This window comes from Brassica napus, chromosome A7 (assembly GCF_020379485.1).
Source record: "Brassica napus cultivar Da-Ae chromosome A7, Da-Ae, whole genome shotgun sequence".
Lineage (NCBI taxonomy): Eukaryota > Viridiplantae > Streptophyta > Magnoliopsida > Brassicales > Brassicaceae > Brassica > Brassica napus.
The window spans coordinates 2,459,673-2,483,563 of NC_063440.1; the positions used below are offsets into that span (position 1 = coordinate 2,459,673).

The window sequence follows — 23,891 nt, forward strand, 5'->3', positions numbered from 1 at the left end:
GAACCAGCAGTTTTAGAAGGATACAGTGATGCTAACTGGATATCAGATTCTAAAAACTCAAAATCCACGAGTGGATATGTCTTTACACTAGGAGGAGCAGCAATATCATGGAAATCTACCAAACAAACAGTGTTAGCCAGATCAACCATGGAATCTGAGTTCATAGCCTTAGACAAAACAGCAGAAGAAGCTGAATGGCTTAGAAATTTTTTGGAAGATATTCCTATGTGGGAGAAACCTGTGCCAGCTATACGCATACATTGTGATAGTCAATCAGCTATAGCTCGGACTGAGAATAATCTCTACAATGGTAAATCTCGTCACATCAGAAGACGACACAAAACCATTAGACAACTTATCTCAACTGGTGTAATCACAATAGACTACATCAAATCGGCTGACAACCTAGCGGATCCATTTACTAAAGGTCTGTCACGAGATGTTGTTGCTAAATCATCAAAAGGAATGGGTTTAAAGCCTATAACGAATGAGGATGCTTGACTGCAACCCTACCTATCATGACTGGAGATCCCAAGAAGTAGGTTCAAAGGGAAAACAAAATCAAACAGAATCTAACCAAAGCACTTGAGACAAAGTAGTCTCTTCCCAGCTCCTAAGATGATAAAAGTGCTAACGAATGTGTGAAGGATAAGCATAAGCTTTTAATGATTCCATAGCTTCTGAGCGGAGTATTACTCAATACTTTTCATGGTCAATCACCTAATGAGTGTGAAATGAGGCCGTTTCTAGGAGAATGAATGCAAGGCTATATTCTCTAAGTTCACTCATGAAAACCAGGAATAGTTCAGGGCCACAATGAACACAATAGAGAACTAAGTTCTACGAGAAAATGAAGCTGCGTTATGCCTGTTGTCTCGGATTACATAAAAAACCGGTTGGTTCAAGACATCATGTTCACCTTTTGGTAAAGTAAACTCGACAGATATTAACTATGAGTGGTTCAAGGCTTAAAAATGCCACCAACTCAAACACAGTGAATTATTCGCAAACACTTTCGATAAGTTTGTCTAGTCTAGTCAGGATTAGAATAAGTATAGTATTTTAAAGTCTATCGAGTCTGCATTTAGTCTGCATATGTCTAGAGTCATTTCTATTCATGTGGGGGATTGTTGGACCAATTTATTAAGCCCAATGGCTTTAATAAAAAATTGGAAATGATGAAAAGAAATAGGCCTGCGGGAGTTAACTCAAGAAGCCTTTAATGACTTTAATGAAGGAGTTTAAAAACATCCCACATCGGTTACATGAGGAGAAAACGAGCAGTATATATAAGTGTATACACTCACTAACGTGCGCACGTTATGCAACAGTTACGGGAAGTCGATCCTCGTCCATCCCTTTAAATACAACTCGTCTCTCTTCTCATTTCTCCAACCTTTTCTGAATCGAAATCCAATAGCAAAAAATCCCTCTGCGTAAGTCTATTATTGCGAGAGTGTTTCGTAGATTTTTAGTTCGATAGGGCGATCACGAGTGAGGCGTGAGTCGTCTGCCATGGTTGTATCCTGGGACTCTATATTCGTACAGTCCCGTCTCACTAACGAGCGAATATTTTGAGTTAAGGAAAGAGATCATATCTCGCCTCCATGTCTCGTTGCGAATACGGTTACTTATCGTTCTCGTATTCGTTTTTTATATTCGTCTATTTCCTTAACTTCGCTTTTATTATATCGTTTACATCAGTCCGGTTTAACGGCTTCTACAATTACAACATCAAGCATAATCCTAAACATCTCTCAAGCTCCCCTTTTATACTTCATCTTCTTCATGTTTCAGAGATCTAACGGCAAAGCCTCTCACCCATCTAGAGTCTTCCCCTTTGCTCTAATCCTTCCACGTCATCCTCAGCACTTGCCACTTTATAGACTGATAGATGATACCTATCACGATGATAATGGACTTTTTGGTGCAGAGAAACTACCACGTAAGGAGATCAGGAATTTATTTTCACTTGATAATACTCTTTGGAACAAATTCTATGATAGAAACGGGAGAAGAAGTAGCAACAGACATCTCTCTTGTCTATAGGGTTCGAGCTGTAGTTTTTGATCGGGAAGTGAGGAATAACAGATTTGTTCATATTAATTCTATCTCCACTCATATTACATGAAGGAAACGTGAGAATTCCAAGGAGTTATATTTTGATTATTTACGTATTTAATTCCAAGGCTGAGAATTTCAAAAGGAACCAAAACATTTTCTGGCATGGGTCATGGTAAGGGGTTACGATGATCGCTAATATAGTACAGGTTTTTTCTGCTCAATAGTTTTTTCCCAGGTTTACTGGAGTTTTGATTTTATACACATATTTAGAATCACATTCCATTAGTAATTTAAGAGATCAAGAGAAAATAATGATTTGAGAATGTTCCGTTAAAAAGAAAAGTCTCCAGCAAACTCCCAAACTGAAACACCATTTTTGTAACCCAATCTCACACTATGGAATGCTCTAAGTTTTTGTTGAATCAACGAACATTCCAAAAGAAAGTTGACATTTGAAGGTTTCTACGTGATGACCCTGTACTCATAACAATTGGATTTGTATCCAACACCACTTGTGCCGAAGTCCCCTGAGAACCGATAGTCTTCTTCCTTATCCAACACCTTCAATTCATCCTATTTCTTACGAGTATCCTCCTCCAATAGACCTTCACCTCCTGCGTCTTCTCTGCTATCTCTCCTTCTCTGCGACTCCCCTCTTTTAAAATTTTTTGGTGCCATGTCTTTATCCGACAAAGCTTCCAAATTCTGTTTAGCCAGGACACAAACTTTCTCCAGGCGACCCCATTTAGCACAAGTATTTCAGGTAGCCATGGGAATAAGAAGTCCAATATTGGATTCATACTGATACTAATGATCATCTTGACAATGATATATATATATATGTATATTTATTTATTTCTTTGCTGAGAAAAATGTGTTCTTCTTGATGAATATTCAATTCTTTTTTCTTTGTCACCTAAACACCCATGAAGTACAACAACCTTTTTCATTAAACTGATGTAATACATGATACAATTTCTGCTTTCGCAATGGGGAAAATTGAATACTTGCCGAAATGCAACCAGAAGAATATATCAAGTATGATCAAGCTTTTATTTGATAGACAAAAAAAAAAGAATGGTAAGGATCCCTTGACGATAGATAGATAGATAGGACACTTTCTTATGCTCCCAAGTTTTGTCTAGACCAACAAATGAAGGAAGATTGTGGACCACACAGTGAGGGCCAGAATGGCGACCAAGTATGTCCAAAGCATGAGCACTGAGCACTCGTCTTGTCCAACATTATACAGCTGTGTCATTGTACCTGTTTAGAAGTTTTCAATTTGTTCATTAGTTTTGTTTTTATAGATTTGCATGAACTCAGCTGCGAATGGTTTATTGACTAACCGATATTCATGGCAGGTGGGAGAGTGAACTGAAGCATTAAAACATACTGAAACAGAGGATCTGCTGGAAGAAACCCGAAACTCTCAGCTGATTTTACGATACCTATACCGATGATTGGGAGAAGTATGTACCGAACACAGACTATTCCAAGCACAACCACCGGTTTGACAGCAGAAGAACGTAAACCTGGTCGATTTGAGCCACATTAAGTATTCAAGATTTGGTCTGAATGTGAGATGTGAGCCGTTGATAGAGGAATTAATTTACCTTGAATGAGGTTGCCCCCTAATATAATTGTCATACAAGGGATAGTTCCATCTCTGCACAATCGGCTAAGTTAGTAAATTGACATGTATGTGTATTGAAAGTGGTCAGGAGGTTGTATTTTAATTTTTAATTGAAAGATTGTGTTGACTTACCCAAGGAGTTTAGCTGTGGTTTGGACTATTCTTAGAGGAGCATCATCACCTATGATAAGGTTTCTGAGCCATGTAACCGCACCGAAGATGAAACCTATAATCTGAAAGACACCATAACATCTCACATAAGTATATTATCATACTTCATTCTTGGTATATTTTTCTTGGTTTGTAAATCGAACTTACTGCACCAACTGAAGGTGGTGCACGAAGCTCCTCTAATATCTCATGGAGGAAGTCTACTCCTTTTCTCCAAAACCCTGTCTCTTGTTTAACCAGCGTCTCTTCAGGGGCACCCAGGAGATGGGTCTTGCGATCAGCCTCTAAGTCACTATTAGATGATCTAATTGCTTTTTGCTCAGACTCCTCTATGTCTTTGAATTTCATTGCCGACCCTTTTATAAGCCGGAACGTGTAAGTCCATATGTAGAAACCCCCTAGCTGCACATATGAGATTCATTTTTACTTATCTTTTTCTTCATCTCAAGTCTCTATTTAGAAACAGGGGAATGTTAACATTACATACCGCCATGGAGAAAGACGCGTAAGAGAGTCCAACGGTTCTGCATACACTTCGGTTACCAAATGGACTCTTGTCCTCGTCGCAGATTGCTGGGACAAGTATGATTGGTAGGTTTCCCATATTTCCTATTTATCAAAAGTGAGTTTGTTATAAAGTTATAAACTATGCAAGAATATAATTCGAAAACAGATGATAACGATAAAATTAAACTGACAAATAATTCGCTAAATCGGCTACATCCACAGATTCAAAAATATTAATTAGAGGTTGGATATATTTTTGGATTTTATTAGATATAAAAACACAAAATCATCGGCTAATTACTGTTAACTGAGCCATGCCAAATTCAGTACATGTCAGAATGTTTTTGCCATCAGAACAATACAAAAGAGATGTCTAAAATGAACGCATATGTCGCGTTGATGATGACGTTCATGGTAAAGTCCAAATAAATATTTTGTCACATACCTGAAGAACAAGTTGCAACAATAAGGCCTTCAAGATAAGGAGGTGGTTTCAGAATCTTGACAACAATCCAACCAAGAATTCCTCCGATTAAGAATGTAAGTCCCATATTCACCGGCATAAACCACCTTTTTTTTTTAAAATCATCAACAAGAACCCAAATTTAAAATTAACAGTTTTAACATTTTGTTAACATGGTGTAGAAAAGGGTGTTTTTTTTACCATGAGATCATGTCCTCAAGTGTGACTGTCTGAGCCAGATTTGCAAACATGAGAGCCGGTGCAAATAGTACAAACACCACCTACAGTTTTTGGAGTTCATTATAAGATAACACACGAATTTTAATTCTTTGATATGTTTTTTGCAGAGATCGAAATATCGGGTCAAGATATTGGTTTTACCTTGTTCATGGAATTGCGAGCTTCGACAGGGAAGAGCTTGCATCTATCAGTGGCCAAGAAAGCTCCAACAACACTTATGAAGAGAACTTGAATCACTGGCATAGAAGCCACCTCCAACAATGACCAAAAACCCATCTTTTATGAAACTTTTTTTTTTTATTGAAACTTTTATGGATAACTATGAGTCAAGTGGTCGGATCTTGTTTCTCTTCTTCTTTTTTGCAGTTAATCTGCAGAGAAAACTATAAGCTTGAGAAGAGAAAAGGTTCGAGATAAGCAAAATATATATACGTACAATATTTACTTCCTCGCCTAAAGTTCTGACTCTGACAGAAGCGGTGATAATTATATTTAAAACTCATAAAACATGCCAGAGTTTCGAGTCTTTTGAGGCCTGTGTCATTGGAGAAGGAATAGCTTCTTCTACTTCTCATGTTGAAACTGAATTACTTTTGTTTCCATTCAAATATGATTTTTGTTTTGACCACGGTCATAGATACCAAATATATATTGTATTACTCTTCTATGTTATATTTTATTCCATTTATATTTTGTTGACTAAAAATTTTCATTAATATTCGATAAGGACAGATTATATTTTTGTTTTTATCATTGAAGCCTGTTGGAATTTTAAAAACAATTCCGGAAGAAAATAAAAATACTATATACTAAGCGATACAACTGATCAATGTTTTTTCTTGGATTGGTAAATCCGCAGGATAATTCTAGTTATTTGCGGGAGTGAAGGCTGTTTCGAAGCTGGTGATTTTATGTTATTTCATGTAAAATTTTGGCGTTTGAATATAGTTCTGGACATTTTAATGTAGTGTCTAAGGTGTTGACAATATTGAGGCTGCTGCGTTAAATTATAATGCCATGTTCTAAAAGGGAGATTCGGCCCCAATACGGAAAGCCATCTGAGTTCAATTCGCGTCAGTCATCGGAGCATTCACGTTCCTTCTCCAAAAAAAGGGGCAACCCACTATCCACCGTGTTCTAAAACTATCCTCCATGTTCTAAATGGATGGAGTTTCTCATTTATAAAATAATAAAAAATAATGAAAAGACAGAGTAAAAAACGAAGAATTTTTTTTTTGTTTAAGAAATTTTACAAAAAAATGAGAGGTTCATGTATCATATATCATTTTTTAGGAACAATTATATTTCAAAAAGGAAGAATAAATATAGTTTCTTGTTTTAGAAATTACAAAAAAAAAATCACATGAGAGATTCATGTACCCCATATATCATTTTATGACTAATTTTGTTTTTATATTTAAAATCTAACTACATAATAAATTATAATGTTAAATACATTTTTCTAAATACATCTATACTATTATTTGCGAAGTAAATTTTTGGAATCGAGCTCTCACGTTAAAAGTTAGAGTGGTTAATAATGTTTATACCCTTAATGAATAAAATGTATAACTAAATTAAAAAATAAAAACAGAAATTTAATTTATTTGATTAGATAATTGATTAAAATTAATAATAGTAAGAATTATCCAAAATCTGAAAATATAATTAAAAAAAGAGATAATTTATGTATATATTGTATTGGTATCTGAAAACATATTTTATTAAAAAGTTAAAAACATGAGTTATATAAATAAATATTAATCAAATAAAATTCTTAATTATATAATTAAAAATATAATATTGAATTATCCAAAATCTAAAAATATAATTAAAAAGATAATTTATATATATATATATATTGTATTGTTATCTGAAAAAGTTAAAAACATACATAATTAAATATTAATCAAATAAATTTTTTAATTATATAATTAAAAATATGATATTAAGTTATTTGTAATCAAGCTCTCACGTTAAAAGTTAGAGTGGTTTATAACGTTTATACTCTTAATAAATAAAAAGTATATCTAAATTAAAAAATAAAAACAAAAATTTAATTTATTTGATTAGATAATTGATTAAAATTAATAATAGTAAGAATTATCCAAAATCTGAAAATATAATTTAAAAAGAGATAATTTATGTATATATTGTATTGTTATTTGAAAAAGTATTTTAGTAAAAAATTAAAAACATGAATTATATAACTAAATATTAATCAAATAAAATTCTTAATTATATAATTAAAAATATAATATTGAATTATCCAAAATCTAAAAATATAATTAAGAAAAGATAATTTCTATATATATATATATTGTATTGTTATCTGAAAAATTTAAAAACATAAATTACATAATTAAATATTAATCAAATAGATTTTTTAAATTATATAATTAAAAATATAATATTAAGTTATTTTAAAATTTATTTTAGTATAATGAATATAGTATACAAATAACTTTTCAAAAATTATGAAAATATTTAAGTCCGTATTACGGGTAAAACACCTAGTGAGATTATATTTTAGGGAAAAAAAGACTATGCTGATAATATGGTTCAAAAGTTATTTACGATTTGTTTAAGAAAAATAGATAGAACAAACAAAGCATATCAGTGGTGGCCCCAAGTATATGGGAGATTCAGGGGATGGGTCCATGCGGAGTCACGATGGTTGGATCTATTTTGTTTTATATAAATTATTGGATCTACTTATTTCACAACACGTATATTTATTCTTCCTTTTTGAAATGAAATTGGATCAACTTATTTTTTAAAATATTCTGATCAATATGCATTAAAATATTAAACAATCACTTTTTTAATTTAAATGCTACGTTGTCTGGTAGAAACTGTAAAACAACACTAACATAAAATGAAATATTGTTTGACCTAACCAAAACGCTAGTGTATATCAGTTACAAAAAAGAACGTTAGTCTATATTTTCTCCCGTCAAGGGTTAAGGGTTATGTTGACAAGTTAAAACAGATTGTGCTTTTTTCTACTTTTGATCTAAAGATGGGGTTTGGACCGTTTGGTATAGTATTTTAAGGTAAAACACATGACACACGCATATATTAACACAAATTTTAGACTTGTAATAATTTCGTGCCAAAATTATTATAATTAAACTTTCATAGGGTAGATAGTATGCACAAATGATGGACAGGACACATGCATCGATGCGAATTTAATGGATCTAATATGTTTTATTTACAACTCATATTATGCAAAAACTGAGATCATCATCCCAATATCTTCATATTTATTTAAACCATGCATATCGTGAGATTATTTATAACTTAATTATTGGTATTGAATCTTAATCATGTATATTTAAATCTGCGATCAAATTAGAGATCCGAAAACCGACTCAACGTGTAACATGTTACGTGTTTATCTTTTCGTAGGTCAAAATCAGTGACTAGTTTAAAACGTATTCTTTTTATTTTGCCAAAATTTAAAACGTATTCTTAGTTGTCCTATATGCGACTCCCTATAATACATACTTGGGATTAAATTCTCAAGACCCCATTTCCACTGTTTTTTCTTCTTAGAGTATCTCCAAAAAAAAAAGCTCAATAACTTTAAATATATAATTTTTTGCTTTCCAAAATGAGAGGTTCATGTTCCATATATCATTTTGAAATTGTTGACTCAGTTTTGCTATGTTTATGAACAATTTTATTTCAAAAAAGAAAAAATGAGAGGTTCATGTACCATATATCATTTTTTGCTATGTTTATGTTGACTTAGTTTCCATGAGTGGTTCTCGGATCATGAATATTTGAACCGAGAACTGTCGATAAACAAATGAGATGAAGAGACGAGAACTTATCGGTGGGTCAAGACAAAAGCGTTTATTAGATAAGAGAATCGTTCGGTCGAGTTACAAAAGAGAAAAGAAACAGTGGAAAGTAAGCCAGCGAAAGCTAGTTCGCCGGAAGTTACAAGTCGGCAAGAGAAAGATGTAAAACCCTAATTCTAGCCGAAAGTAAGTGTTTGGTGATTTGCAAATCTCCTTATCGTTGTTTTTTGCTTCCCTTATATAGGCGATCAGTCGATGACCTATTTTGCCTCCACTTAATGGGCTTTCTGCTCGTTGGGCCGAATAATCGGGCAGCCGCGTCGAGCCATCGAGCCAACTACTTGCAGTCGCTCGCTCCATTGACTAAAAGCAGTCTAAATGATTATGGACCAGTTCAACTATTCTGTGGGCCTTGTTGGAGGATCAGATCCATACCCAATAGTAAGTCCCTCCAGTTCATTGGGGAGTAGCGTAGCCGAGACAATGAATTTTGAAGTGATGTCTGATGGATAGCTGTTCTGGAGTCGTCTTCATGTCTGCTTCTCCGCTGGGCTCGTCGCGTGTCTCCTTGCGAGCGATCGCTTCACACTGCGTTGGAGCGCCGAATCGTTAGGGTTCGTCGCTTAGATAAACAGGTTCTTGTCTAAACCGGTTCCGAGTATAACCACCGTTTTTTTCTAAATTGGTTCTTGTTTTCTTCGAGAAGTCGAAACATCACGAGACTGCATGGATCTTCACACGGTTTAATGGGCCCATCTAGACCCGTTTAGACCTAATGATGATGTCTCGGGGAAGTGTGATTTCTCTTATAAATACCCCTCTTACCTCTCATTTTTCTCATTCTTCATCCGATTCAAGTACTTTCTCTCTCCTTCCCTCTGCTTCTCTCTCTAGCTTTTTAGTCATAGATTTTAGGAATCACGTGTATCGTTCTCCGTCACTCATCATGTCGTTGGGCGGAAGATTGTCCAGAGAACAAAAAGGGAAAGCAGTGGCGACTGAATCGAGTCATGCGCGAGATGCGGCCGGAAATCCTCCCTCTGAATTTGAGGAGATTCACCGCGAGGCCATGATGGACATGGTGAATATGGACACGCCTCAGCGGGTTCTAGTTGTCGAGTCGGCGAGACAGAAAGAGTGACTGTTGCGTCTGCTGCTTAAGACTTTGCGAGATACGGTCGGGGTGGATCAAGTGAAGGAGAAGTTGTTCTCCCCGACTTTGTTCCGACTTGCTACCATCCTGGAGGAATTTTCGAAGAGATCCCGGCTTAAGCGCATGAATTGATGCGTTCTCCGACTGTAGAGGGGCAGTCTTGGGAAATGTCGAAAATACTCGTTCGACTCCAAGTAGCGTGAAGATCTTACTCAGGGAATATCACAAAGTCAGGGTGACCTTCCTCATCCCCACGGAGGCCCAAAGGCCATGGTCCTTGCTGGTAGGGTTTCAATGTGTGTACGAGTCGTACTTTCATAATGAGACGATACTTTGGTTCATGATCCTTCGACTCGTCACATCCTATGCGAGACGTTGTGATGTGGTGATCTCCCAGTTTTTAAACGGTTTGCTTCGTCTCGTGGTCGCATTGATGGTGATGTCAGCGGAGATCGATGTGTTGATGAGCGTCTGAGCCTTCAAAGAACATACATATCTCAAATCGATGGGGGAGGGATTGTTCTCGATCTAAATGAGGCCGAACTACAATGTGATCGCCGGGCATCCCAAAAAGACAAATTATTGGCAGCAATTCTACTTTTATGTCAAGTCAGACAAATTTGCTTTCGAAGACTCGCCCGGCGACGTCTTTCGATTTTTATGGAATCTCGAATTCGGTAGATTGCTGTTGATAACTTGTTATTATTTTCTTCTTTATTTAACGGCTTTATCTTTTGTTGCAGTCGAGCACCCAAACAAAACCGTTTATCCTGAAGAGTTCATAGCAAACGCTCACGCTGTCGCGTCGCTTGCTCAAGAAAGTTGGGAAAACATTTCCGTTGAGAGGATTCTACGAGTCATCGATAGGATTTCGAAGAGTAAGTTCTTTCGTTTAAATATTGCTTCGTTTTCTTGTATTGTTTAAACGTTATGATTCGTCGATCTTTTGCAGGAGACTGGAGATTAGACTTTCTACCATCAGTGGTCGGTAAAAAACGGCGGCTTTCGTTATTAACCAAAGCAGAACAGAAAAAGATAAAAGCGGCCAGGAGGATGAAGGCTTTCCAGATCTGAGTGCGCTGTTAGGGGGTCGTTTGGGCGTTCCCGTACGAGTCTCCGAGGGGATTCAGATGGCTAACTCGGACACAGATCGCCAACTGGAACCTGTTTCTGATTCGGTTGTTGTCAGAACTTCGGGAGAGAATCTCGAAACGGGGACCATCGAGCGGCCGCAGACTAAGAAGAAAAGAAAGAAGAGAGCTGCTCCTGACTCGTCGGTTACTCGGGAGGACACGGTTCTCGAGCCTTCAGTTGCGTCTGCTCATGAAGGTTCGATGGAGGCCGTTACCGAGGCGCAGCCAGACGAGCCTCCAAAGAAGAAGAAGAAGAGCAAGAAGAAGAAGTCTGCTGAAAATCAGGTTGAACCTAGCGAAGACGCTGCCGCTCGGGAGGTTGCGGTTCATGATAGCTCCAACTGTTTGAACCGAGAAATGTCGATAAACTAGTGAGATGAAGAGACCAGAACTCGTCGGTGGGTCGAGACAAAAGCGTTTATTAGATCAGAGAATTGTTCGGTCGAGTTACAAAAGAGGAAAGAAACGGTGAAAAGTAAGCTGGCGAAAGCTAATTTGCCGGAAGTTAAAAGTCGGCAAGAGAAAGATGTAAAACCCTAATTCTAGCCGAAAAGTAAGTGTGAGGTGATTTACGGATCCCCTTCTCGTTGCTTCTTGCTTCTCTTATATAGGCGACCAGTCGATGACCTAATTTGCCTCCGCTCAATGGGTTTTCTGCTCGTTGGACCGAATAATCGGGCTGCCGCATCGAGCCGTCGAGTCGACTGCTTGCAGTCGCTCGCTCCATCGACTAAAAGTAGTCTTGAGTCAAGCCGATCAGTAGTCCGCGATCCGACGAGTGAAGTCCCATTTAAATGGTTATTGGCCAGTTCAACTATTATGTGGGATTTGTTGGAGGATCAGATTCATACCAACAATGAATATGCCTAGGTTTATATAGCCTTTTATTGTTAAAAAAAAACAAAATAAAAGGTAAAAGACCAAATGGATTAAAAGCCGTCTTTTATGATGACTTGGTGACAAGACACTGTCAAACGACAACGCTCTTCTTTATTTAACTTTCTACTTTCTAGAGTTGGCCGGAAAGACGTCTTCCTTTATTCATAAATCATTTGAGTTGTTGGAAGTTAAAAGTTAGGATTTTAATAGTGAGGACTAAACGAGAAATGTAGGAAAAGCAAAATAAACGTACGATACATTGTAACTGTTTTATGTATAATATAACTTTTATAGAATAACTGATATAGAATGATGTGTAATTAGTGAAAATATTTTAAAATATAAAAAATAATTTAACTATATTTTAGAGAAAAAGCATCATTAAAATCTGAACTTTCAAATCAAATTCAAAAAACTTTCAACTCTCGATTACACTTCAATTTTCATTTTTTTTAAAATTTAAATTTTATATGTTAAGTCATTTTGAATCCACAAACGTCAATCGTTAACTCGATTAAACAGTTGACTTTTGCCTATCCAAAATAGTTTAGTCAACAATATATGAAGATTAAAATAGATAACCATTTTTTTTAAATGAAGGTTACAAAAAAGTCATACTTGATAATTGATATGGGTTGTTTGAAAGTTCAACACTTTGGACATGTTTTTCTCTATTTATTGTGTTGCATTTTCAAGACAAGATACTATGTCTATATTTATAGCAATATTAATGATCTCAGTACCACAACTCTTTGAACAGAATGATTATTTTCTTAACAAAACCAATCTCAAAGGGCTGAGACAAAGTCGTAGTCTTAAATATTGCTTAATATAGCTTTTCACTTGTCTGATATTAGTTTTATGGATCAAAACTGTGTAGCTTTTGGATTAATATGGATCAAAACTGCGTAGCTTTCAATATGAATCTGATCACAGGCTGGCAAGTAAAGAATAGTATTGAGAACGGTTTTGTAAGGATAGCAATCATCTGTGGCTAATCAGATAGTGGTACAAAGATCATAACTATGAAAGAAACAATTGGGGGCTTATTGAGGCTCTAAATGAAGAAATCGGATCAAACGTTGCGGAGGGATCAAGCGAAACAAGAATAGATCAAGTGTTTCAAGTGATACAAGTGTGCATCAAGCAGATATATCGGTTTAAAACATATGTTTAAATAGTGAAAGTAGATAAAAATTGTTCAAAATACTGTACTAGTTTAAAATTAATATATAAAACTGATAATACTATTTGTTTTCAAAATTAAAAATAGTTATTTCAAAAGTCATTTTATAATATAAATAAATAAAAATTTATTCAATCTATAATAGAAAATTATTCTAAACATATATATCATTGTTTTGAGTTTTAAAATAAAATATGTATCTGATTTTGGATGACTTTAAAATAACTATATTTAGATATAAAGTCATGTAAAATCAAATTTTAAATTATTTTTTAAAGAATTAATTTTTATTTACTTTTCTCATTAAATAAAACTGTTTATAAAATAAAAAGAAACAAATAGAAAATAATTGTGTTAAGTTATTAAAATAGACATAATATATATATATATATATATATATATGGTAAAAATGATATAATAAAAGGAAAGCGGATGAACACACCTGAAAACGAGTGTATCATTTTATTTGGACAGTTCATTGTTTTTACAAAGAAATTAAAACTGCTAGTGGAGCATTCTATTTTTAGTTTACTATTTAGTATGATGCATTAATATTCAAGGTGGTTCACCCCACTATGTGTTTATCCCACCTTTTGAACCACCTTCTTGAATCGGATATTTCAGGGAATTTCATTTTTTTCTTAAATTTCTTCATATTGTATCAAACATTTAAAAATGCTATATTAAATCTAAACTTATTGGATTAGTCAATTGTATAAACTATTCAAAATTCCAGCTTATTGAAAACATGGATGTAAAAAAAAAAATCTATCAATCATGATTTCATGAGTTTTGGAAGATAAATTTAGTTCAAAAGTAGTGAACTGAAATACCACCTCCTACAATGGTAATTGATTCTATTTTGTAATTGACACAATTGTTTTTTCACTTTGAAAATGATGAAAATTAAAATGATCGAAATGAAATAATAAAATAATTAATTCAAAATCATTTTTAATTTATATATTTATATATATGTTTGATAAATAATAAATAATATCTATAAATAAATTCTGATATCATTTATTTTTTTTAAGATTAAAAATTTCAAAAATCCTCAAATTTCTTCAAATAAACTTATTTCTTCAAATAAACTTAAAATTATGAAAAAATAATATTTTTATTTGAAATAAAATTTGTATTAGCTAGTAATACAAGTTCATCTATATTATAAAATAAATAAAAAACTAAATGTTATTTTACTGATTGGTGAATTTAAGAGTATTGCATAAAGGTTTTTTAGTATTACATATTTTTTAATTATTTACTATTAAATCTAAATTTACAATTATGTAATATTACTTATTATTCATTACTGATTAAATATAACATAAATAAATATTATAATAAATATTTAAAAATAAAAAATATTACAATGTGAAGTAAATGGTAATAATCAGTTAGTGATTTATTACTTGAAAATAAAAAATATATAAAATTTTATGGTATTTTATTTTTTTTAAATAAAGAAAACGATAATAATCAATTAGTGATTTCTTACTTGAAATTAAAAAAAAAATTATGTAGTAGTGATTTAAAAATACAAATAATACAATATATTTGTGTTTAGTTATAAATTTAAACTATTTAATAATAATAATGAACTATATTATTAAATGAAACACAATAAAAATGTATATTAAATATTTGGTGTTATGAATAGTGTTACATTAAATTTGGTGTAATACTATTCACTCTATTCCAAATTTGGGGAGATAATGTCAATTACGGTATCCCATTGTGATAACCAAAATTCGCACTGTTGATTTTGCGTAAAATAAGGAAAGATAAGAAACCCTAAATTTCTCAGAGATCCCCGATTATCTGCATAAACACACGAAACGAAAGAGACAAAGATAACAAAATATCGAAAGTAAATTGCATAGAGGCGTATTATTGATTGACAAGAGTAAAGTTACATGGTTTTGGAAAGACAAGATGGACAGAGTTTCATTAACCAAGTTAATCTCAGAACAGGGACGAAAAGTGTCTAAGTAAAAATCAAGCCGCCTAAATTCTAAGTTTCTCTGAGCTAGCAGAGTTTTTCTAAGTCTAAATCTTCCTCCCCTGCGCCTTTTGCTTTAACTCCCCTTATATATGCCTTCTAGGTCAGTTTCAGTACCCCTTTTTGCCCATAGGTCAAGCTTATCGCTTTGCGGAAATATTCCTTTTCTTCTCGATCTTCATCATTATCTTGTAAGCTTGACATTTATCTTCTGATTTCGCGAGATTTATTTTCTTATGCAAGTAAAGATACACCGTTATAGCATTCCCGGGCTCAATTTCGTATGAAATCTAAGTGGGCCTTTAGCCGTGTTCTAGGTCTCTTTGGGCCGTTTTTCGACTTATACGTTTTTACGACTTCTTCTAAAGAACGTTTCTTGATACGATAAGTTGACCGTTACCGTTTATACGATAACCATAGACTTCATTCGGGAAAACAAATATTTGCGGTTCTTATTGTAAAGCTCCAATGACGACTCCGATCGATATGAAACGAGGGGTTAATCCGTAGAGGTTAGGTGAAAAGCACAAGGTCCAGTCCACGTCACCTTACAGCGAGTTGGGAGGAGGTTGATGGCGCGTTCGGTCCAACTCGTCGAACTGGCGAGATGGACGTTGCGTTCGGCGAGTTGGACTGCTCGTTTGGTTTCGTGATCCGTTTCTCTCGAGCCTTCTGCTTCGGAACTTTCGTCGAGAGTGTGTTGAGAATATTTTCGTACAAAATGCAATTTTTAGATGTTGATTTTGAGATAACGGTTTTCGACCCCAACACCTATTGGAGATGAAATTACACCAAATTTGAGGTTTTGTTGTCCCACTGTTGTTGGCCTAAGACTTTGTGCCAGTCATTTAAGATTAGTTTTGTTAGGGAAATGATCATCGCCAGTTTAACAAGTCATGGTAAGATCATGATATTTGCTAAAATAATAAACATAAGAACATATTTCGAAGATGACTAAGTTAAAAGAAAGAGAACTCTCAAAAATACATTATTAAAAAATGTTGAGCTATGGGCAGCAGCAACAATTCCCGATCATTGGCCTCTACAAAAGTGTAAAATATACTAAATTATCTTCTCATTCACTCTTTGGTTAGTTAACCTTTTTTAGTATTAGTGTCGTTTTTGGTTTCTTGGACTGTATGCTACCCGGGTGTGGGTTTGAGTGACCGCCTTTATGTGAGCTTATGTGTACGAGGATTGCTTATTCATCCTCCAGTTAATGTTTTAGGTCACCTCGGTGTGGGTTCTTATAGCCACCATGTGGACTTTTGTATGTTCTTGAAATTACTCTTCCGGGAAAAAAACATTTGATTTTTTTAAATTGCACATTTTTATCGTCATACTTTTTTTTGCAGAGCATTAATATAAGAATTATGCTCATAATTATCATAATATATTTTTCCTAGTAATATCATAAATTAATATTTGTATCCAAAATAATATTTTTTAAATCAAAAAAATTTAATATTTAATTTTTAAAGAATAATGTTACTGCACTTTAAAATATTAATAAGTAAATAAATATAAATATATATATATATAACTAAATATGATTCATTACTGTCATAAAAATATATAAAATAATATATAGATATATATATATATATAGTAATATAAATATATCTTTATTGTTTATAAATAAATAAATATTAATCATATAATAAATTTTTATGTTAGTTTTATATATCCACTATTTACTGGTCTTCCAATCAATTTATTAAATACATTTTGTAGAACATATTGTTTTTGTAGCATATTATTTCTATAGCATAATGTTACTTTCATATTATCATCTCTATCAATCAAGTTCTGTTATTTCGGATAGTACAAAAATCCACCGTTAAATGGAATTAATGGTTGACTTCCATAGATCCAAATTGTATTAATCAACAAAAAATCAGATTTTTTAAAAATACAATATTAAAAAGTTAAGGTAAAAATTCCGTAAGTAAAGTTGGAATTTTATTTTGTCTTTGATCTATTAGAGTTTTAATGAAGATTTTCTCTTTAAGTTTTAGATAATTTTATGATAAAATTGAATATAATTTGTATTTTTTTATAAATATGTTTCCATAGTGTACCTATAATTGGTGAAATAGTAAATATATATTTTTCTAAAAAAATAAATTATTAAAGTAAATTATTGATAAACATCACTACAAATTAAAGGCAAAACGCTACGTACTAAATCCTCTTTTTAGTTTTATTCTCTAAATAGCATTCAAATGTCAATGTGACTAAATCAAGTTTCATTAAAGTGATTAAAAAAAATTCTTATTTATAATTGAACTTAATTAATTATTAAATATATAAAATAAATAAATATTAAAAACCTAAAAATAATTAATTCAAAAATTTTTTTTTGAAAACTTTTGTTTGAAATGTTTTTTGGATTTTTTTGAAATACAATTTTCAGTTTTATTTTTCAATTGTTTTTAGAAACACTTTTTTGAAAAGACCTTTTTGAATATGTAGGATATCTTCATGAATTTGTAAGAAAAAATGAACTCATGAATGACTTCATAGACGTGAAATTGGAACTCTTGAATGTAGTTTTCATGTATATTTAGAAAGGTCTTCCTATAAATGTATGAAATCTGCTTGAATTATGTGTTATATGTGTATATAGAATTTTTTTACTGAATATAAAACATCTTTCAAAAATTTACGAAGATATTTTTAAATATATATATATATATATATATATATTTATAAAATATTTTGTAAACTAGAGATATAAAATTCACAAAAGTTTTCCTAAAACTTTAGAAATATGTTATACATTTCAAAGAACATTCAAGTTCTGTAAGATATTCATAAATATATATTCGTTAAAGTCTTTCTAAATACACATTCAAGAAAACAATTCTAAATTTTATGAAGAAAGTACTTTATTCATTAATATTTTCCTAAATATCCATATGATTCAAAGTCAAGAAGATACATATACATTCAAGAAGGTTTTCCTAGTTTTATAAGAAAAATCGGTTCCCAGAAAGAACTTTTAAAAAATCTTAGAAAAAACAAAAGAAAAATATTTGAAAGAAAAAAATCTGAAATAAAATAATAATTAAAACATTTTTTAAAGAAATTGATTTTTATTTACATATTTATTTATTTAATATATCTATAGAAATTGTCATTTGCCTCTTTAATAAAAGGAAAATTGCACCCCATAGACACAAACTAGTCGCATCATAGGTATTTTCATTTCTTTTGGGTTTTAAACCAATTAACCCATTAAAATCTAGTTTATTCACTTATGAGTCTTGTGAGCTAACATGAGAACATAAACATGTTTTAGAGATATTTAATGCCAATACTCGAATTTAAATTAAGGAAGATGATTTGTTTTTTTGTTGCGTTTAAATGTAATTTCTAAGCTGGTGATGTTATTTTATGTAATTTGGTGGCCTTTAAACAAAGTTCTGGACATTTGAACACAGTTTAGAAGCTGTTGACCTTCCTGAGGCTGCGGCGGTAAAATATTGTGCCGTTATTGTTGAAAAGTTACTTACAATTATTTTAATCAATATAGCTGGAATCTAATTTTTGTAATTAACAAATAAAGCAAATCAATTGTGGCCCCAAGTATATGGGGATTCTGGGGAGGTGGGAGACTCGATGATTGGATCTACTTATTTAAGAGTTATTTTCACTCTAACGCAGTTTTTATGTTAGAGTGATTTACACTATAAGACAGTTTATGAGTTTTTATTACACTTTAAGACAGTTATTGCTACTAAGGTAGTTTTTGTTAACTACAAGCTAACTAAACTTATTCTTCTAACAAAATGGGTCTCATAGATTTGGTCTTATTTTCTTTTTCTCTTTAATGGCAACGAAACTTGAAGAAAGATACGAAAACAATGGTTTTAATGGCAAAAGTGGACGAAGAAGCTGAGAATAAAAAAAGTTTTGTTGCATTTCTTTTTATTTAATCCATCATCTTCTTCGGCAACAAAGTGTAACGTTTGAACTTCTCTGACCACCGTCTACGTCTTCCTCACTAGCCGCTAAATTAGGGTCAGATCTGTACTACGAACACCAAACGGCCACACCCTCTGTCATTGCTCCAGCTTTCATGTGTGAAGTGGCTGTAAATCAAAACGACCACATACTCTGTTATTGCTCGAGTAACGGCAAGCTCCTACAGCAAATCACCACTATGCTGCCTCATTTAGTCATCGAAGAATCACCTCCACCATGCTCAGATCTCCGGTCGTGGCCGTCTGGAATCCTTGTGGGTCTTCCTCTCCATCACAGAGTGAAAGCTTCATAACAACAATGGTCAAGTTTATAGTTTTTGCACGTTTGGTCCTTCAAGATTTTTTTTTTCATTTTTGACTTTAGACTTTCAGATTTGCAGAAATGACATTTGATTTTATCCCAAATTTATTAATGTGCATTATAACCTTTGTTATATGCAACTGTAACTTTTGAAGCCATTTGATGTGTACCCTATACCACGTACACATTTTCTATTATCCATATGTACATTGATTCACATGTATGCAATGTTTTTTATTATCCATGTGTACATTGATTCACATGTACGCAATTTAACTTATACAACAATATATTGATTCATAGACCTCTCTTGTAATGATGCAGCATGTATATTTTCAGGCAAAAGACAAGTAATCACCTGTAAAAATATCATAAACATATTACTAAGGTTTTACAAAATGCACAAAAGAAATGAAACTATAACTTTTGAAGCCATTTGATGTGTACACTATACCACATACATAATATTTTTATTATCCACATGTACATTGATTCACATGTACACAAATTAACTTGTACAATAATACATGAACACCATATAATTTCACTATCCTCGTATACATAAACATGAAAATATGAAACTTTATTTAAATCATTTATACCAGTCATCTATATAGCTAGTGTCCATGTGGACACCTAAAATCATTGATATTCTTTTGGAGTTTTATGTTTGCTTCTATTATGGACAACATCAATGATATTTTGTGTACAAAGTAGCATAGACAATTTATCAGTGTGAACATATAAATTATGGGACCAAATCAAAAGGATTTATTTTCCAATCAGGAACATCTGAGGCATAAACAAAATGAAACAAAATGGCATGGACCAATGTTGAAAAATCAGAATATTTGCTTGGTCTGGATTGCACAATTAAAATTTTCAGGAAATATTCGTGAACATAATAGAATTTTGAGCCAAATTTGAGAATAAACAAGATTTGGAGGATCAGATGTGAAAATAATCAAAATTTGACCATTGTTGCTTCAATGAAGCTTTCTCTTCGATCTGCGACTAAAGTGACAACGATTCCAACGTCCACAACTCTGGTCCCGAGCATGACGACCATGGCGAGGAGGAGACGATTTGAACTTGACGCGGAATGGAACTTAGGGTTTGAGGTTGCCGACAATGGAATTTCCGTTGGAGAAGAAACGACAATTGTTCGTTGGAGAAGAAATCACAAGGTTTTTTACCACTCCAAAAATGATCTTGATTCTCTTTTTTTTTCTATTTTCATGAACGATTGTTCATCATAAAAGAAATTCTTTTTTGAAATTATGGGAGGAATTGTCTATATTTTGTTACTAAAGATCAGTTCTTTTTATTGTAATAACTCGTTCTCCAAATTCAATGTCTTTTTGATCTGTGAAAAAAAAAATTGAGCAAAGAGAAAACAAGAAAGAGAAGAAGTGGGACCTAGTAGTTACAGCTTGTTTTGGTTTCAACTAGCAAACGTAACGAAAAAGGAAGAAAGTTAGAAAAAAGTGTTCTGGTAGTTGAAAGTGACTTATTGTGTTATAAAAAACTTAAAACTGTCTCTCAGTGTAATTCTTTCTTAAAGTGTAATAAAAACTCATAAACTGTCTTATAGTGTAAATCACTCTGTAATAAAAAACTTAAAACTGTCTTAGAATGAAAATAACTCAAGATTCAATTTGCTCCTAAAAAAACGTAACTAACGATTGTTTTTCAACTTTTCTTAGTTGGTGATTTGAATTTTAAAATATTAAATCCGTGTGGTGGGCCTTAAGATGAAGGGAAGCCCGATTTTATTAATAATAGAGTAAAACCGGATCTGAAGAAGAAATTATTTATTTTTCTCTCTCCTTTTACCGAGAACAAAAAGTGGAGAACGAATAGGTGATTTCCGGCGAAGAAAAAAACGGCAAGGCGTAACGACGTTAAAAGCATGTCTCGGCGGCGGAGTCTGGGGAAAAAAAGATAGCTGATGGTAAGTTAACTTCAGTTTTGCTTTGATGGCTAGATTGGTTAATTTTGATGTTGTTTTCTTTGAGCCTGATTCTCTTTGTTTCATAGAAACAGTGGCGGTAGAGGATGTAAAGGGAAGTCTCCCAGAAAGGCTTTTTGCAATGGATCGGTACCCATGCGAGAGGATCAATATGTACTCAACGATTGATAATCTACAGTGCGTTAGAGACGCACTAAACGGCACGGAGGAGATGGCCCTATTGTTGAGGTCTTGCTTTGGAAGCCTTCAGTTTTGGGTGTTTAAAGCCATCCCAGCTTTGCTTAAGCGTTAGTTGGGGACGATGAGTAAAAGCTGTTGAATTATGTTGGTGAGAAGGTTACACAACATACTAGGTTGGTTCTGTATAGATGTACATGTGGACCTGTAAACGAATGTGTGTTTGGCTGTACATATGGACATGTGAATGAATGTGCGTTTGGTTGTACATGTGAACACATATTATATGGTGTCTAGCAATTTTCTTTAATTATGTGTACTGAGAAAATAGGTTGTGTACACTATCTGAGTTGTACATGGATGCGCGTATGAAGCTATACATATTCTCAAGCTTCAAATCGTTGGGGATGGTCTTATTCCTATGGTATACATCAATGACTAAGAAATTGAAGCCTCAATCTATGTATACTTTCTCCATGTTTATCCTTTTTCATATTTTTTGTTTGTTTGTTGATGTTTTCTTGTTGTTGGCTTTTGAAGACATAGTTTTAGTTTGATATTTATAACGTTCATCTATATATATAAAATTTACTATCCACATGTACAATGATTCATGTGTACACTGTCTAACATATATATGTACATTGTCTAACAAAATTTCATGTATACATTATATGAGTTGTACATATGTACACATATGAAGCTATACATATTCTCAAGCTTCAAATCGCTGTGGATGGTCTTATTCTATGGTATACATTAACGACAACGGAAATTGAGTTTTGTAAAAATTCCGAAAAGCATTCACACGATAAGTCTTCGAGAAAGGTTACTCAAGACCTCGGACAACGGATACCGGACAGCGAAACACCCATTGTCCAACTCCCCGAAGGGATGAGTTGGACTGGATACACCGACGAACTCTCCCATTCGGCAGATCCAACTCGCCGAACGGGAGAGTTGGAACGACCGAGCCGTCCAATTCATAGAACGGGCGAGTTGGACCAATCATCCTGCCTTCATCCCGTCCTCACAGCTCTCTCTCCCCCCCCCCCCCCCCGCTTTTGGATTGGATCGAACTTGCTCTTGTTTCATCTCGATCGAAGTCACCGTTGGAACTTTACGATTAAAAACCGTAAAAACTCGTTGTCTCGTATGAAGTTTGATATGATCGTATAAAACAACAACGGTTAACTAAAACACCTCGAACTGCCTCCGCTATACGAGAAACTCGAACCTTCTTTGGAATCGGTGTCATTTCGGAAGCGCTCTTTCGATAAATAGTAAAAACGCTCAAGTCGGAAAACGGCCCGAAAAAGTTCAGAACGCCGCTAGAAGCCCACTTCCGGTTTTACACGAAATCGAGCCCAGTCGTTATGACGGCTTATCTTTTATATCGCAAGAGAAGATAAATGTCATGTTCGAAAGATAAATGTGAAGTTTCCAAAGATAAATATGAAGATCAAAGAGAAATGGAATATTTCCGCGAAGCGATAAAATTGACCGAGGGCAGAATGGGAAAGTGCAAACCGCTTCTAGAGGAGTATATAAGGAGGTTGAGGTCGAAGATACAGGAGGGACACAATTCTTTTTACTTTTAGAACCCTCTGCACTTAGAAACGTTAGGCATTATTCTCTACATGTTCTGTTTCTATGACTGACACTCGATTACTAGACGAACTCGAAAAGGCGGCTCGATCTCTTGTTCTACTCTTTTAATCGAGCTACGTTCGGCTTAATACTCGAAAGAGGTACGTAGGCAGCCTTTCATAAGGTTCAGTCCGAAATCAATCAAAACCTTTTTCATATCTTTTTGTCTTTTGTTATCGAGTTGTGACTCAACTAAGTTTTAGGTTGCTAGAACTAGGTAATTTGCTGGCAGCTCTTGCGGCCGAAGCTTTTATAATGTCTTGTAATGATCGCAACGCTCTTACGCGGATTCGAAATAAGATCTACCTTTTTCAATGAGTTCGTTTCGTTATCTTTTTGTATTTTCCGCATTTATTTGGTCACTTGTCGTTGGCTCTCGTAGATAATCCGGGACCTCAGAGAAAGTTGGGGTTTCTTGACTTTCCTCCGATTACGGAAATCGATGGTGTAAATTTTGGTTCCCACAGCTGAGATATAGTACACATTCGACATCTTCTTCCTCACACTGTTCTTGAAGACAAAGTTGATAGAGCCCTTTCCTTTTATGTCAATG

General features: G+C 33.6%; 1 protein-coding gene and 1 long non-coding RNA gene across 3 annotated transcripts; one reads left to right on the forward strand and one right to left on the reverse strand.

Moving 5' to 3' along the window:
- Positions 1-2,993: 2,993 nt before the first annotated feature.
- Positions 2,994-5,452, reverse strand: LOC106447259 (protein PIN-LIKES 5-like). Its single transcript, XM_048737291.1, has 9 exons — positions 5,223-5,452; positions 5,043-5,122; positions 4,824-4,948; positions 4,359-4,480; positions 4,019-4,273; positions 3,833-3,933; positions 3,681-3,733; positions 3,414-3,599; positions 2,994-3,330 (listed from the first exon to the last, which is right to left on the reverse strand). Exons 1-9 carry the CDS (start codon positions 5,355-5,357, stop codon positions 3,206-3,208), a joined length of 1,182 nt encoding a protein of 393 aa, XP_048593248.1. The 5' UTR covers positions 5,358-5,452; the 3' UTR covers positions 2,994-3,205.
- Positions 4,842-6,048, forward strand: LOC111199192. Of its 2 annotated transcripts, XR_007315144.1 has the most exons (4): positions 4,854-4,918; positions 5,024-5,109; positions 5,189-5,487; positions 5,941-6,048. It is a non-coding gene; the product is annotated as an uncharacterized LOC111199192 (long non-coding RNA). The 2 variants fall into 2 exon arrangements; XR_007315143.1 differs by lacking the exon at positions 5,941-6,048 and having other exon boundaries at positions 4,842-4,918; positions 5,189-5,771.
- Positions 6,049-23,891: the final 17,843 nt, after the last annotated feature.